The sequence below is a fragment of the Spea bombifrons genome, chromosome 4 (genome assembly GCF_027358695.1).
Source record: "Spea bombifrons isolate aSpeBom1 chromosome 4, aSpeBom1.2.pri, whole genome shotgun sequence".
NCBI classification, from domain to species: Eukaryota; Metazoa; Chordata; class Amphibia; order Anura; family Pelobatidae; genus Spea; species Spea bombifrons.
The window spans coordinates 71,992,543-72,007,178 of NC_071090.1; the positions used below are offsets into that span (position 1 = coordinate 71,992,543).

Below are 14,636 nucleotides of genomic sequence, written 5' to 3' on the forward strand. Positions count from 1 at the left end.
TGGACCTGGACCCAATGTTCATCTGTACCACACATTATGGAGATTTGTTATTTTAATTCAAGCATTTTTTTGACAAACCAACCGCATCAAATTTTTTTTTGGAGCTACATGTAAAAAGAAAAAAAAAATATCACCTAAAAAAACATATCCAGTTGAAATTACTTAGTAACCAGTTGTAACTCACAAACCTCAAGACCTGCTGGATCAGTTGTGTTGGTGATTGAGTAATTTGACAGCTTTGGTCCAAGAAGATCTGGGCGCTCATAATAGATAAGTTGACCATGCCCATCCTGCAAAGTGAGGAATCCACTGTATAAGAGCAACAAGCATGGTAATAAACAAAAGCCTATTGAGTATAGCAAACAAGATAGTCGTAAAGGAGAGGTAAGGGGTGCTAAATGCATTCCCCCCAAAGACAAGACAGGTTATGAAGGCAAAAAAGGGCAAACAGAAAAATATGCTATAACAGATGGGTTTCCAGTGGGTCCCTCTGCATAGCCGCTATCAATTCCTAGCATATCATAGAGCAACCTCATTATCATTAATGGCAGGAATTCACTTGGAGATTTGTAGTACTCTCCCTCGGCTTTTACTTTTTTCTACATTTAAAAAAAAAAAAAAAAGATTTAGCGTATACACACACGCACACGTGTATTGAATATGTATTTTTCTGCATGACAGGACCACTTCTAAGTACACTATAAAGTGTAAAAATCATGTGCTTTTCTAGTTGACCCCTTCAAGAGGCATTATATTTGAATAGCACACAAGATAGATATAAAAGAGATACTAAAGATAACAAAAGCTGTCCATGACCAAGTTGCATAATTGCCTGATTTAATGGTTCAGGATGAATGTAACAGGGCTGAACATGACTAACTTATGTGAAAGCAAAGGCTAGAAGCCAGCCAAAGGGTGTAAGGCATACCTGAAAGTCTCTTAGTTTGAGGCGGCCATGTTCAGTTTTGAAGAAGACATCTCTCTGTGCAAGTATCTCTCCATTGCTCGCACTCAGTTGCTGACATTCTTTAAGAGTGCGCTCCCAGTCATGAACTCTTGCTTTCACCTCCACGTTTCGGGGCATCTAAGAAACAACCAGAACACGTTATGGAACAGCTGTTTTATTTGTTCTACATCACTAAAGCAGAGTTTGGTTATTATTTGTATCCCTTTTTCAGTGATATACAGTCTCAAAGCCCTGTGCATGTGTGTCATAATACAGATTAAATAAAAGTTAAATGTGTATACTTACACCTTGTAAATGTGAATACATAGTAACTATGCATCGTAACATATATACAAACCCATGTGCCTTGCAAAAGTGCCAGATAGTTAAAATAGCATATAACATACAAAAAATTAGACAACTTAATGGTGGTACAGCTGGTGCTCATGCAGATACAGAGTGTACACCCCAAAGCCTTTTCGTTATTGGGCCGATTTATCGTAATTGTGATTTCTGGAATAACCCAGGCTAAACACGGGTTAATCAGGTACCAGAAAGCTCAACGGACAAAAAATGACCCTCAGAATACGCCCTTTTGCTCTGAGAATGAAAGAAATGCCTGGCGTGTCCCACTCGTGTACATAGCTTATTTTTTTAAATTATCACGAAGACAGTGTGTTCTACCACACGTCATCCAAATATATGCATGTTGATTGGTAGCCGTTTCCATGCCCTAAACACGTTACGCAGCACGTTACGAGAACTCACTTTGACATATGACTGGGGAATGGTATCAAAGTCAGACTCCATCCGTCCACACCACACCAACCTTTATAATGAAATGCCCCTCCGTGGTTACTCACCTCCGATTCTTTCCTACGGAAGCGTTCCCGCCAACCAGATCTAACGACGCGGTCTCCAACCAATCCCAGCTATCCATGCGTTTCAACGGTCACCTATCGCACACGTTCTTGCGTTCCAAAGTTTACCAACCGCGTATCGCTATACATTCTGTCTCCCTCCAATCACGCCTAAGTAGGCGTCGGCATGTACGTGTGATTGGGTTTGGTGTGAGCCGCAGTAGTGTATGGGGCGTGGTTTCGCTGTGCTTCTATTGGCAGGATGAGTCAGAGGGGATTCTGGTTCCATGGAGGCAGTGAGCCGGTGGGTCAGTTCTGTCAGTCCAAAGGGACGTACAGGGACCGGCAGTACATGAGACAACCTGAACCGAGGGAGTGCACTGTGATTAATGCCGTTCCTTATATAGACTGTCACTAGATCCATCCGTCCTTAAATCAGTAGCCTCCCCGATCCGGCCTTCAGCTCCCCGCAAACAGCATGACTACCAAAGAGCAGCAGACAGCGTCCCATCAGAGCTCGGTCCCCCTTTCCCCTGGAGGCCGACGCCTAGAGGCAACCCGCCAGCTGCATATGAGAGCGTACACTTTATGCAGAGAATACCTGAGGGGAGTATGGAGAGACATCGAACCAGACCAAATGAGAGTGTCTGTGGTCAGGTAAACTGAGACACGTCACGTGAATTGCTCGCCCGATCTGTGCACACAGTTGCCAAACTGTGGCTTTTTCAATGATGCAAAGTGTATTCTATAGCTTCCAGGGAAAGGTCGATTTACCGTAGACCATTTCTGAGACTCTGCCATTTATTTGTGGTTACTAGACTGCTCAATGCGGATGGAAACCTCCGTTTAACTGTTAGCACCGTGTCTACGGGATATGGGCTACATTGATTGACCTCTTAAACATTAAACTACAGGTGCCACAAATCAGAAATTTACATAGGAGAGGACATGATGTATGTAATAAGGGATAACAACTATACATTGGGTGAAAAAAAAAGCAACTCTTTTGTATTTGTATATATAATGAATTTTATAATTAATTTTTGAAGATGATCTAATTGAACTAATAACCAGCATACCAATCTATTATTCAGTATTCCTTTGGTGCTGATACAATGTGACATTATAGGAAATAAAGAGTAACAGTTACTCTTCTTTAGTCTGCAGAGGTTCTGTTTTCTATGCGTATTAAGGTTCTGATTTATTTTATGAATCTTGTCTACATTTTTGTTTAGTAACGTAAACAATACATTACTCTCAACCTGAATGCAACTAAGGACATTGGCTGTAAGCCTCCCTGCATAGAAAAAGGATATGGAATGGGATGTATACTGTCTGCCTCCCCCCACTGGGGATTTTCAGTTCTTGTTGCTTCTGAGCCTTAATACAGTAAGACATTTAGTGAATACTTTACTATTTGTCTTCTTACTCTCAGCGAAAGTACTGAGTGCAACCATTATTGTGTATTTGTTTTTTGTTTTTTGTTTTTTTAAATTTTGTATTAATATAGATAGGGGAGAGAACAATGCAAGAAATCCATGCACACTCATTAAATACTATTTTAAAACGCGTATAAGGCATGAATATTGGAAATTCGTCACATTATATGGCCATATATTGCTTTTCCTGCTGCTAAGCCAATGTACCCCAAGTTTGGTGAGTCCTGTCTAAATTGTTATGGCTGGACAAAAAATCAGCGGGAGTGGGATTAAAAAAGCAGTCCTGTGCAGGGCTCTACTCCTGAAGCTCATTCCACCTGCTTCCTATCCAATATGTCGGCCAGCAGGATGGGGTCCCCCTTCATCTGAAGAGATGCCAGCAAAAAGTCAAGTCTTCATTAGTGCGTCCCAATGGCAATCATCTATACATTGTAGTTTTGGTTTTTTTCTTCTTCCAGATGTAAACAATCACAACATTATATGTATATATAATATATGTGTGTGTGCAAAACCAAATCGTGAGGTAATGCGGGGATTTCTTTTTTGCAATATAACAGTGGCGTATTGGTTGTTAAACTATAACCTTTAGGGAATTACATTTAATTAAAAAAAAAGTTAAGTGTCCCTAACATTACAAAGTTAATGGGGTAAGAGGTATATCTGTCGTTGGCTGATGCTAATAAAAAAAACAAAAAAACAAAAAAAAAAAACTGAAGGACTCAATATTGGCTAATAGATGGTGAGGAAAAATACAGTGTTTGATCAACAATTAACAGTCTCTTGGCATGCATCCCACATTAAAAGCTGGTTTTCTCTTGCGTCATTCATTCTCACTCGCTACTCTAAATGCCACCCTCATCTAAGTTATTTCCTATATTTACACAAGCTGAGTTTTTGTTTTCCTGTGAATTGTGTAGTTTCACCAAAGTTTGGGTGGGCTTCACCAAACTGCCTTTTGTTTAAACCATATGATAACTACTGAATAAAGGCCTTTTATGAGAACAGAGTAGATGTTTTTTTTTTAGATCTGACTATTAATCACACAAACTGCTGGGTAAGGACTTTGACCTTGACTTCACCGTTGTGCTCAATGACTGTTAACGCTTTAGAAGATAAAGAATAGTTAGATGTTCATATTTATTGACCAATGTTTTGTTTCTTTCCTCACTGCATACACTGGGACTTTATCTGTCTAATGTGTCACGTGGGGATTTTCCAAGGACCTAGCGTGATAATATGATGCCAGATTAACTAAACAAAGTTTGTTATTGTTTTCATGAATATAATATATGCAGTTGATGTGTTTATCCTATGTGTAAAAGAGATCTCCTCACAGTGTGGTTAAATGGCCTCCATCATGCAACTGTAGGGTTTTGTGAGCTGTGGGTAGGTGTAATATTTCAACTTATTTCACAATGTGATGAAGAGCCATCCTCTAATTGCCTTTAATTAGACATAGTTACAATAAGTGACACTTAAAGGAACAGTCATGCTGTTTTTATGAAATCTCTTCTCTTGACCTGTTCTTTAAAGTCCTTGCTCTATTGAGTATGTTGATTTAGTTGATTCCTGGAAAAATGACAGGACATGGCTGCCTTACTATATATATATATATATATATATATATATATTATATATATATATATTATATATATATATATATATATATATATATATATATATATATACCAGGGCTTGACAAATTTGTTTTGAATCTATTAGCCAGCTAAAAAAGCTAACAAACGACAACGACAAAAATTAATGATGTCTCCAAGGAATCCCCCCCCTTAAATATAGGTCACTTTCCTCGAACCCCTATATATATATAATATAATATAATACAGGGCCAGTTTGGCCTTCCTTACCTGAAAAACCTGCTGGGGCTGGCCCTTCATAACATACAATTACTGATTACAGATGGCACCATAGCACAATTAGAATATGTATACTCTACAAAATGAACCATGATACTTAACACCAGCACTGTCACGTAGTAGTAGTAGTATGAACGTTCCTATAAGCTTCTAATTTGAAAAGCGTGCAAAAGGCGTCCACTAAATATTGTATAACATTGTGGTCATTCCCTTTTAAAGGAGCAGTAATTTGGAGACAGAAACCTTCAGAGCTGTACGGCAGGGAGGTACTCTCTAACACGTGCGTTGATTCACTGCTTTGGTAATAAAGTGTGTGTCTATAATCTGCTTTTTTGAATTCAATTTTAATCAAGCTCTCAGTGGTGGTTTCAGTACATCCTGGTGGAAGTACAAGCCCTCTATAGTTAATGGCACTCGTCCTTATTGGTGTTATGCATCTGGGAATCAGAAGTCTTGTTTTTGCACTGGTGCACTCTGCTTTTATCTAAGGATGTGACCGTTTAAGTACAATGTATGATGAGTGATACATCTTCTCTCTTTTAGTGGTGGCCTGAGCAACCTTCTGTATAAGTGCAGTCTTGTAGACTCCGTGAGAACACAATCCACTGAGCCTCGGCAGGTTCTGCTACGGCTGTATGGAGCTATTCTGCAGGTAAAGTAGACTATCCCATGGGTTATATATATATAACCATTGTTAGATTTCTGAGAATGTATCCACCACTGCAATCTTATTATGTTGTCTTGCAGGGTGTGGATTCTCTGGTACAGGAAAGTGTCATGTTTGCAATTCTTGCCGAGCGCTCCCTTGGACCACGATTATATGGTGTATTTCCGCAAGGACGGCTTGAAGAATATATCCCTGTAAGATGCGTTTAGCAGTGATTTGTACACATGTTTATAGATTGACTTTTGTTTCCTGAATTATATGCTCTGATTTAATTGGGCTACATTGCAACAATGGGGTAGTATGTATAAATGGGGAAGTATGTCTTTTTTTTTTTTTTTTTTTTTTTTCTTCATAGTGAATTTGGCACAGTTAGATTGCACCATTAGGTTTAAATTTATTTGTTGATGAATATCTCACTTCAGAGTAGACGGTTGGTGACATCTGAGCTTGCTGACCCTGAAGTGTCCAGTGAGATTGCACAGAAAATGGCCAGATTCCATGGGATGGAGATGCCGTTCAACAAAATGCCGGTGTGGCTGTTCAGTACCATGGACAAGTGAGTAGAAGAAGGCATAGTATAACAGAGCTTCTAGTACATGTTATGGATGAGAAGCAAAAAAAAAACTGTAGAAGACGCTCTCATATTAATATAAACACAATTAATGGAGAGTGCATGCCAAAATTCATATCCATCATCCTCCTGATCCCCTTTGCTCTGTCCTGTGTTAACTCTGTACATGGCTAGCCTTTTTCTCTCAACGTCTTGCAGGTATATGTCTGAGATTTCCACTCTTTCATTTACGGAAGATTCTCTGATGGAAAAATTTAACCAGCTAAAGAGTCTCCATTTAGAGGAAGAGATGCAAAGTCTGAGGTAAGAATTGTTTGGGTTCGAGTTACTTGCCCCCCTGGCCTTATTTATCCAGTATTTTTATATCTGACTTTCTGAAGCGACTAGTCTATGAATACACTTTATGGCTCGGCTACCTGGAGCCCTCCCTTGTGGGATGTGGGCAGGAAGTCCCGCTGATGTTGATGGGTGGTCCAGCGGACATCACGGGACACATGGCTGTTTAATGGGGAAATGGGCAGGGTTTGTCACAAACCTGCTCCCGCAACCCGGAGTTTTTCGGTAGTGATCTGGTATGCGCATGACTGATAATTTCTCTAGTTCTCTGTGTGGTGACTATAGCTCTGAACGTACACATTTTTGTTTTTATAGCAAATAACTGCAAATGTGACCATTTTGTTTAGGAAGCAGGTGCGTCTTTGGTTTTGTAGATGTTACATCTGTCAATTTGTCCTATCTTTTTATAGATTGCTTTTGGAATCCACAGCATCTCCTGTTGTCTTCTGTCACAATGATGTTCAGGAGGGTAAGAGACACTCAACATGCCCTGATATTCTCCTTTGCAAGATTAGTTAGGCCATATTGTTGGGCAGTTTTACATTGGGCCACCTAAACACTTGCATAACTGGTGCTTTAGTTCATACTACACCAACATTCTTACGGCATCAAGTTTTTTTTTGTTTTTTTTTTTGTTTTTTTTAATGATATTTGTAATCTATGTAATATCACATAATACTAAATAAACTAATACTAAAAGTTAGAACACTTACAGTATTTAAAACGACTAGACTGTCCTATGAATCAAATGTTTACAGTTCACCAATACTTTGTTGGGATCCCTAGGTCATCACGAGCTTGTGGCCAGTTTTATGATTGTGTGTGCCCCATTCCAAGGCCTTAACTGACATTATTTTTTCCCCATCAGGTAATATCCTGCTTCTTTCATCTCACAGTTCACCTTCAGAAAGACTCATGCTCATCGACTTTGAGTACAGCAGCTACAATTACAGGTCAGTCCATTGTCTAAAGTGAACTGTCTGTTTACCTGCTCTCAGATGCTCTGATGTACTGCTTTTTAGTGAAAGCGATTGCGCCATCAACGTCATGCTTGGCATTATATGAGCAAGACCTTCTGTGCTTCTGAAATGCATTTTGTTGCGTTGATTTGTATGGATATTAAATGCTTTTAGTCTGTCATACGCTTCCCATGTGATGTTACACATGTGAGTGCTAATGGATGGTGCAGTTAGTGCCTCTGTTCATGTTCATATCCTTAGTCTTAGACTGAGCAGCTAGTTTGAGTTAATGCCCGTGTTATATGTAGGTTGGTAAAAGGTGCTCTTGATAAGAAGCCAATCATAATTAGTACACTTGTAGTTTATTATCCGCAAATTGTTAATGTCGTTTCTGTACATCTGCTAACATGAGCTCTATGTTGGTAGAGGTGCAAGGTATGAATGTCTAAAGGAAACACAGAGGTTAACACAGAGATTCTAAAAGGGCTTGGCAAGTACTTTCATATAATAAGAGGCAAGCAAAGATTATTTGACAAATCAATTGTTTAATAAAAAGATTGTTTTAATGATTTTGAAAAAAAGAATTAGTGACTGTTGTGTTTTCTTTAACATAACAGAAATCATACTTATAACTACAATCAACTGCAGATCAATATTGCTTGAATACTCAGTCTCAATAGAAGTGACCAAAAAACAAAAGGAACAGCAAATAGCTTCAAGCAATTATTTGTGAGACTAAATTAGTAGTAGTGCCTCTCGCCTCTATTACTTAGCTACCCAAAGACTCAAAGTAAGGGGATAGTGGTATGCTGTCATGTTGGGGAGGGTGCAGTAAATGGACGTTAATGTCCCCAAAGGGCAGCATGATATGGCCAATTTATATAAGCAACTCATGATTTCATTTTTAATGGTACTGTATCTTGGGACAAAAAAAGATTAGATGCTGTTGAGGCCCCTGCTTGTGAGAGTTTTAATGCTGAGTTACATTTCAGGGCTGAAGGTCACTTACTATCGCTGACGTTAATACCACTGATAGTGACTGAAGAAAAACACAATTGCATTACTGTTTTTATGTTGTTCACATTGTGTGTTCAATAGTCACGTGGTCCTGAGTTCTCAGTTTTTCCTCCAAGCTGCATATTTAAATAATTCTTTCTGAGGCTAATTTAATCTGCTGTTAAAACATGAATCCTCCAAAAACTGCTTTAGGGGATGAATCAGGGTGGTGCATGGATTATCTGTAGAAAGTCTATCCATCACATACCAGAGTGTCACAGTCACTTGGTGTTACCAGATAAAGTGTTCACCAACCAGGGATGAGGCTGATGCTCGTATCTTGGATAGAGGTGACGTTCTATTCTCATACATATAAAGAGGGCTAGACAGGACTTGCTTATTAGGTCATAGTGGGGGAAACAACAACAACAACAGCAACAACAATTTCTTTAATAGTATCAGATTACAATTGTGATTTCACAAAGATATGTGCTGTTTTCTTTTTGCATAATAGATTTTTAGGCTGCCTTTAGTAAACAATAGAATGTCTCGGTCTTGATTACCCATCCTGAACCTCTTACTGAAGAAAGGATTTTATCATATAGGCAAGACTTATAATTGCCATAAATAATCGGCCCCGTGTGGTATTTGAGCAAGGAAGTGATTCAAAATATCACTTGACAACTATAGCAATCATGTCTTCAGATAAAGGAAGTTTTATTGAAGCTACATTAGCTAATGTGTTCTGCCAGCAACAGGAGGCTCAGTTCTTTAACCCCAAATAGTATTCAGCACAGGATTATCTTTTATCTCAAATTACATGTCATGATGGGATATGGGATCCGAGGTGGTTTGTTTCAATGGAGGGGAAATGTTAGAATAGAAGGTCATAATATAAAATTAAAGCTATAGAGGCTTAGATGCAATGTAAGGAAGTTTCTTTACTGAGAGGGTGGTAGGTAAATGGAGCAGTTCCCAGCAGAAGTGATAGCAGGTAATACAGTGAGAGAATATAAACATGAATGTGGTAGGCTTACGGCTGTCTCAAATCTAAGATAAGACCAAGGACTTTAGGTCTGAGTCTTTGCATCAGGAAAAACACGCAGACTAGATGAGCTGAATTGTTCTTATCTGCCGTCAAATGATTAAACAATAAAATCCAGGGCAAATTGTATGAGCTTGGGTCATTGCAGATAACTCAAATAGCATATGTTTATTTCTAGTACTGTTATTTGTAAAATGTCCCCTATTTTCTGGTTCAATTATTTGTTTGTATAGGTATACTATGGTAACTCTTAATTTATTTTTATCACTTGTTCTAATAAAATTATTGGGACTTATTTATAAAGCACAAATGCTCTGCAAATGTTTGAACATTCTGTAACAAACTAAGCGCACATACATCAGGTGAAAGATTCTGGAGCCTTGGTTTAATAAAAGCTAGTACTGTACTGCTGAGGCTCTGTCCAAGCCAATGTTGAACAACAAAACCATCCTTAGTAATTTACTGCTTGGTTTATAACCTGGAGTTATAGGTAGGGCTGCTGTTGACCAACTTGTTGATTACCCTTGGCCTAAAAAGAGTGATTTATTAGCTTTGAGCACTGCCCTAGGCCTGACCCAGTGCAGTGCCTTCAGCCGCTCTGTCCCTCATGCTGGAATATATCATCTCCATGTACCCTGTGTCATAAACGTGCACAGCGCCTTTTACTGAATGCTTAGCACTGGTCCTACTGTGTAGATCGGCATTGTCTCTTGTAACTGGTCCGTTGAGCAGTGAAACATGGTGGCTTATTTGCCCAGGAGAGCATCTTCCACCTGGCTTTGCAGAAAATGCTCCCCTGTCGACCTAGGCCAGAACACCTTCGTGCCTAAGTGCTGTATTGCTTGACATTGCTGTATTGCTGATGTATGTATTTCTACTCTTAGCATGTCCCTGATATTGTCAGTGTTTTGTTTCTTGTCGCCAGAGGGTTTGATATCGGAAATCACTTCTGCGAATGGGTATATAATTATCATCACAATGAATGGCCTTTCTTTAAATCACAGCTGGATGACTATCCAACGAAAGAGCAACAGGTGAGCAAATAAACTGTTAATTTCCCGACTTGACGAATGTACGCTCATCAAACTAATAGGCCTATATCGGCAATGGAAATGGGCTTTCGGAAGGGATTGCAACATAGGAGCCTCATCTCATACCAAGAACGGTGCTGAAGTAGCCTGCCCTATAAGAAGATATATACTACGGAGGGTCACCGTGTTTTTTGGGGGTTTTTTTGCTCACTTGCACCATTACAGAGGAGACCTCTTCATTAGCAAGCCTCCCCTGCTTGAAGAATACAACAGACATACATTTCAGCCGCTCATAGGCCTTGTCAGTGTGGTACGGCTGGAATCCGTCCTAGATGCAGTGAGTCAGGAACCCACGCCTAGGCATACCCTGAATTAATTACAGTTAGACTGGAAAAACAACATGGAATCCTCCTCTTTTTGTAATCACCATCTTGTAATGGTCCAAGTGAGCAAAAAATGGTGATGCCGCTCCCGAGTAGGTATCGTCCTACAGGGCAGGCTATTTTCAGCATTGTCCGTTCCCATGTTGGTTTTCTCTCTGAAGGAATTATCCATGCTTTTTGAAATATCTGTTCTGGGGCATATCTCTCTCCTGGCTGTTATTAACAGCAAGTCCTTAGGGTGACTGCTTCTTTGTAGGCCACTGGAGAAAAATCACAGGAATTACATGCTTACTATTTAATGAAAAGGATGAGAAGATGACTCGGTGAATGGAGATACATTTATAAAATCAAACATACATGAAAGGAAGCATATTAATGTATCCCTTCTCTATCAAGTGATAGCTGGGCATCTGATTACTGTACCCAAAATGTGGTTCTTATGTAGGAGCAACGTGTGATTCTGTCCTGTCTCTTAATCAGTGTTTGTCTTAACAGCTGCCTTTTTTACGTTCCTACCTGGCTGAGATGTTTCCTGAGCTCAATGAGGATGAACGTCGTGCTCAGGAAGAAGCAATGGTTATTGAGGTGAACAGGTAATATGAAAATCCTGTGCGATTTATCCTTTATCAATACTTTTGAAGAGTGTAATCACTAAAAGATAATATTTGAGATAAGAATCCCAGCTGTTGGTGGCACCATTTTGTACTCCTAAAGGGGAAATTGATTTACAACTACTGCTTACCAACAGTGTTCCACTTTGAGCCCAATTATTGGTAGTTGGAACAAAATAGGTAATCTGTCTTAGTGGTATGTTACACGGTTAATCACATATATAACGGTATCACAATTGCCTTAGGAAACTGGTTGAATATCACTTCATTTAACACACTGCCATTTTCCCTACCTTGTTTTATGTTTTAATAAACCACCCCAATGTAAGAAACATTACTTTATTAAGCTTGATTAAACTTTTGACCCAGCACTGTAGATCTTTTTTTCCTTTAACAAACTGTGTAGCTCTGATAGGTTGGTATCAGATATGTGTTGTGTACCAAACGGTTTCTTATTTTTTACTTACCATGCTTCTACCATTTGTTGTTTGTTTTTTTTATTATTTATATGTAGGTTTGCTTTGGCCTCACACTTCTTCTGGGGTCTATGGTCCATTTTACAAGCAAAAATCTCCACTATTCAATTTGGGTATCTGGTAAGTATTGAGTGTGGGACTTCCTTTTGTTTTTACCTACTGCTACAGGCTTATTAGATCCTGTTATTTGAATTACATGTAAAAGAGATTTCTGTCGCCACCTAAAGGTGGTTGATAATCCGGCGGTGCACTGGAGATCAGGGTCTCATTCCACAGCCTGGGGTCTCCCCTGTCAGCAGGAGACAGCATTACTAGCTTCCTGCTGACTGATACCCAATGTAACTGCAGTTACACCAGAATAACTCTGCTGGCTTGGTCATAAAGTTAAATAAAATAAAAACTCCTGTGAGCCCAGCTGTCAGGGAAGGAACACAGAGTGATTTAGACATGAGAGGAAGGGTCTGGCAGACAAGGAGTCTCCCCATGAATTTGTCCTTTCCAAACTCAAACTTACCTCCATGTGTCCTCAGTCTTGGGGGGGTTATCGTAACAAGCCTTTTTTGATCACTCCCTCATTAGCATCCATGAGGTAGATGTGCCTCAGCGTCGCGTGACCCAATGCTACTAAACTGTTTTGGATGTTTAGATCAACAGGAGAGCGGCATATTTTAAAGGCATGATCTCATGTGACTTTTTTTCTTTAATAACTTAAGTATGTGCTATTATGTACTAAAATAAATTTGCCTGCTAGGATGTAATGTACTATGTATGCCAGCCAGGAGTCTGCTCAGCCAGGTAGACCCAGCATTGATCTACGCACATTGGGTTTTTGTTACAACATAAACACTGGTTACGCTTAACCATTACAGCAATCCCATCTCCTGGCATCAGTGAATGAAGACCATGCTGGCTGATAAAGGAACTGCAATATATATGTGTGTGTGTGTGTGTATAATATATATATATTCCTTAGGTAGTTGTTGTTAAAATTGTATGGACCGTTTTGCACATGAGATCAATGCTTCCTGTGGTAATGCTCTATTTGTTTGTTTATATTGTAGGAATACGCTATGTCTCGGTTTGAAGCATATTTCCAACAGAAGCCTCTTTGGTCCTGAAGTGCATGTGTAGAAAGTGTCTTGCCTCAAGCACATCACCCCACTTTCACTGATCACTGTATTCTGGCCGCCGCCATTAATTGTCCTGTCTTTCTCCTTGGATCGTGTACTTTTGTTTATCAAAGCAAATATTCCTTATACACTTTACCACCCGATGTCTTCTGTGCACACTATGTCCCCCTGGAAAACACCTTTTCTCAGTGCTGCTGTTAAAGTGGGTCAACAGAGGTAGCAGCCCTGGGCCCAGACTTATGTCCCCTCAGCCCTCTCAACAGCCACCAAAGTCACGAGGTCTGTATAGCCTCTTGGGCATCCCCCTCTTGACATTTTGTCCTCCTGCTATATGATGTCATATCTGGATGCCCAGCAGCAACCCTTTATATTTAAAGATATACTCTACTTGTTCACTGGTCAATAGCCAAGTGCTATTTTCTTACCTTTCTTACAACTATATTGTTGTTATAAAGAAACACTAGGCATTGTACTAAAGCTTCTGCTAATATACTGATTTAATAGCAGAACGTCTGTTTGAAACATTAACTTTGCTTTTGAATGTCCTTTCAAATGGTTTTAAGTCTCTCCATCTTGCATGGGATATGCAATGCTGCTATGTCTTTAGTCCAATGACTGAAGATATTAGTGTTACTAGTACACGCGATAATTTAATTCCTATTCATTTTTTTTAATAAAAAGTCAATTTAAAGCCATTGTGTTTTGTTTATTTCCTGCATTTTATCTCTTCAGTTTTATTGTACCGTTTGTAAAGCAAATCCCTTCCCCGTGTGGTGTTTATGGGCAATCATTGATATCCTAATGTATACGCCTCCTCTGGGTTATTTCTAACATGGTTTTTATTGCACTCCATCAGCCTTGGGTGTAGTTTGTGAGAAAAGCAACAATGACGCTAACCTTTTTTTCTGATATTATTCACGTGGCAGTTTGCTATTTAAATAGAGGGAAATGGAATGCTGAAATGTAGCAAAGTAATTATGGGGTTAAATGTTACATTTTGCTAAAATTTATTGAATCCAATATAATGTTTCAGTTGTTTTTAGCATTTTGCCTTAGAATTGTACTTGTTTGCCCCCTCATAAATAACGCTGCCAGTCTTATGTTGTCTAGCTTATTTTTGGAGTCTCTGCACATTTTTTATTATTATTAATATTATTATCATCAGGTTGTAATTTTGCTTACAAAAAGGCATAGGAAGAAAGTGTCCATTCCGTATAATAGAAACTATTTCTGCAACAGAGAATATTTTTCTTGCAACATTCCCTCTGGAATTATTAGGTAAAATGTTCTTGTTTTTATTTTGTATACGTAC

At 39.1% G+C, this 14,636-nt stretch overlaps 1 protein-coding gene across 1 annotated transcript; it reads left to right on the forward strand.

Annotated features, from left to right (window-relative positions):
* The first annotated feature begins 2,202 nt into the window (after positions 1–2,202).
* On the forward strand, positions 2,203–14,015 carry CHKB (choline kinase beta). Its single transcript, XM_053464955.1, has 11 exons — positions 2,203–2,463; positions 5,663–5,771; positions 5,867–5,980; positions 6,209–6,342; positions 6,556–6,660; positions 7,104–7,162; positions 7,562–7,646; positions 10,619–10,727; positions 11,603–11,700; positions 12,233–12,314; positions 13,256–14,015. The coding sequence occupies exons 1-11, from the start codon at positions 2,285–2,287 to the stop codon at positions 13,310–13,312; spliced, it is 1,131 nt and encodes a 376-aa protein (XP_053320930.1). The 5' UTR covers positions 2,203–2,284; the 3' UTR covers positions 13,313–14,015.
* The last annotated feature ends 621 nt before the right edge of the window (positions 14,016–14,636 follow it).

Excerpts from the sequence above, each read along its gene's own strand:
- CHKB (XM_053464955.1), top strand. The coding sequence starts at position 2,285 with ATGACTACCAAAGAGCAGCAGACAGCGTCCCATCAGAGCTCGGTCCCC. Across the intron at positions 5,981-6,208 it reads GGCTTGAAGAATATATCCCT|AGTAGACGGTTGGTGACATC; the intron begins GTAAGATGCGTT and ends ATCTCACTTCAG. Across the intron at positions 10,728-11,602 it reads ATCCAACGAAAGAGCAACAG|CTGCCTTTTTTACGTTCCTA; the intron begins GTGAGCAAATAA and ends TTGTCTTAACAG.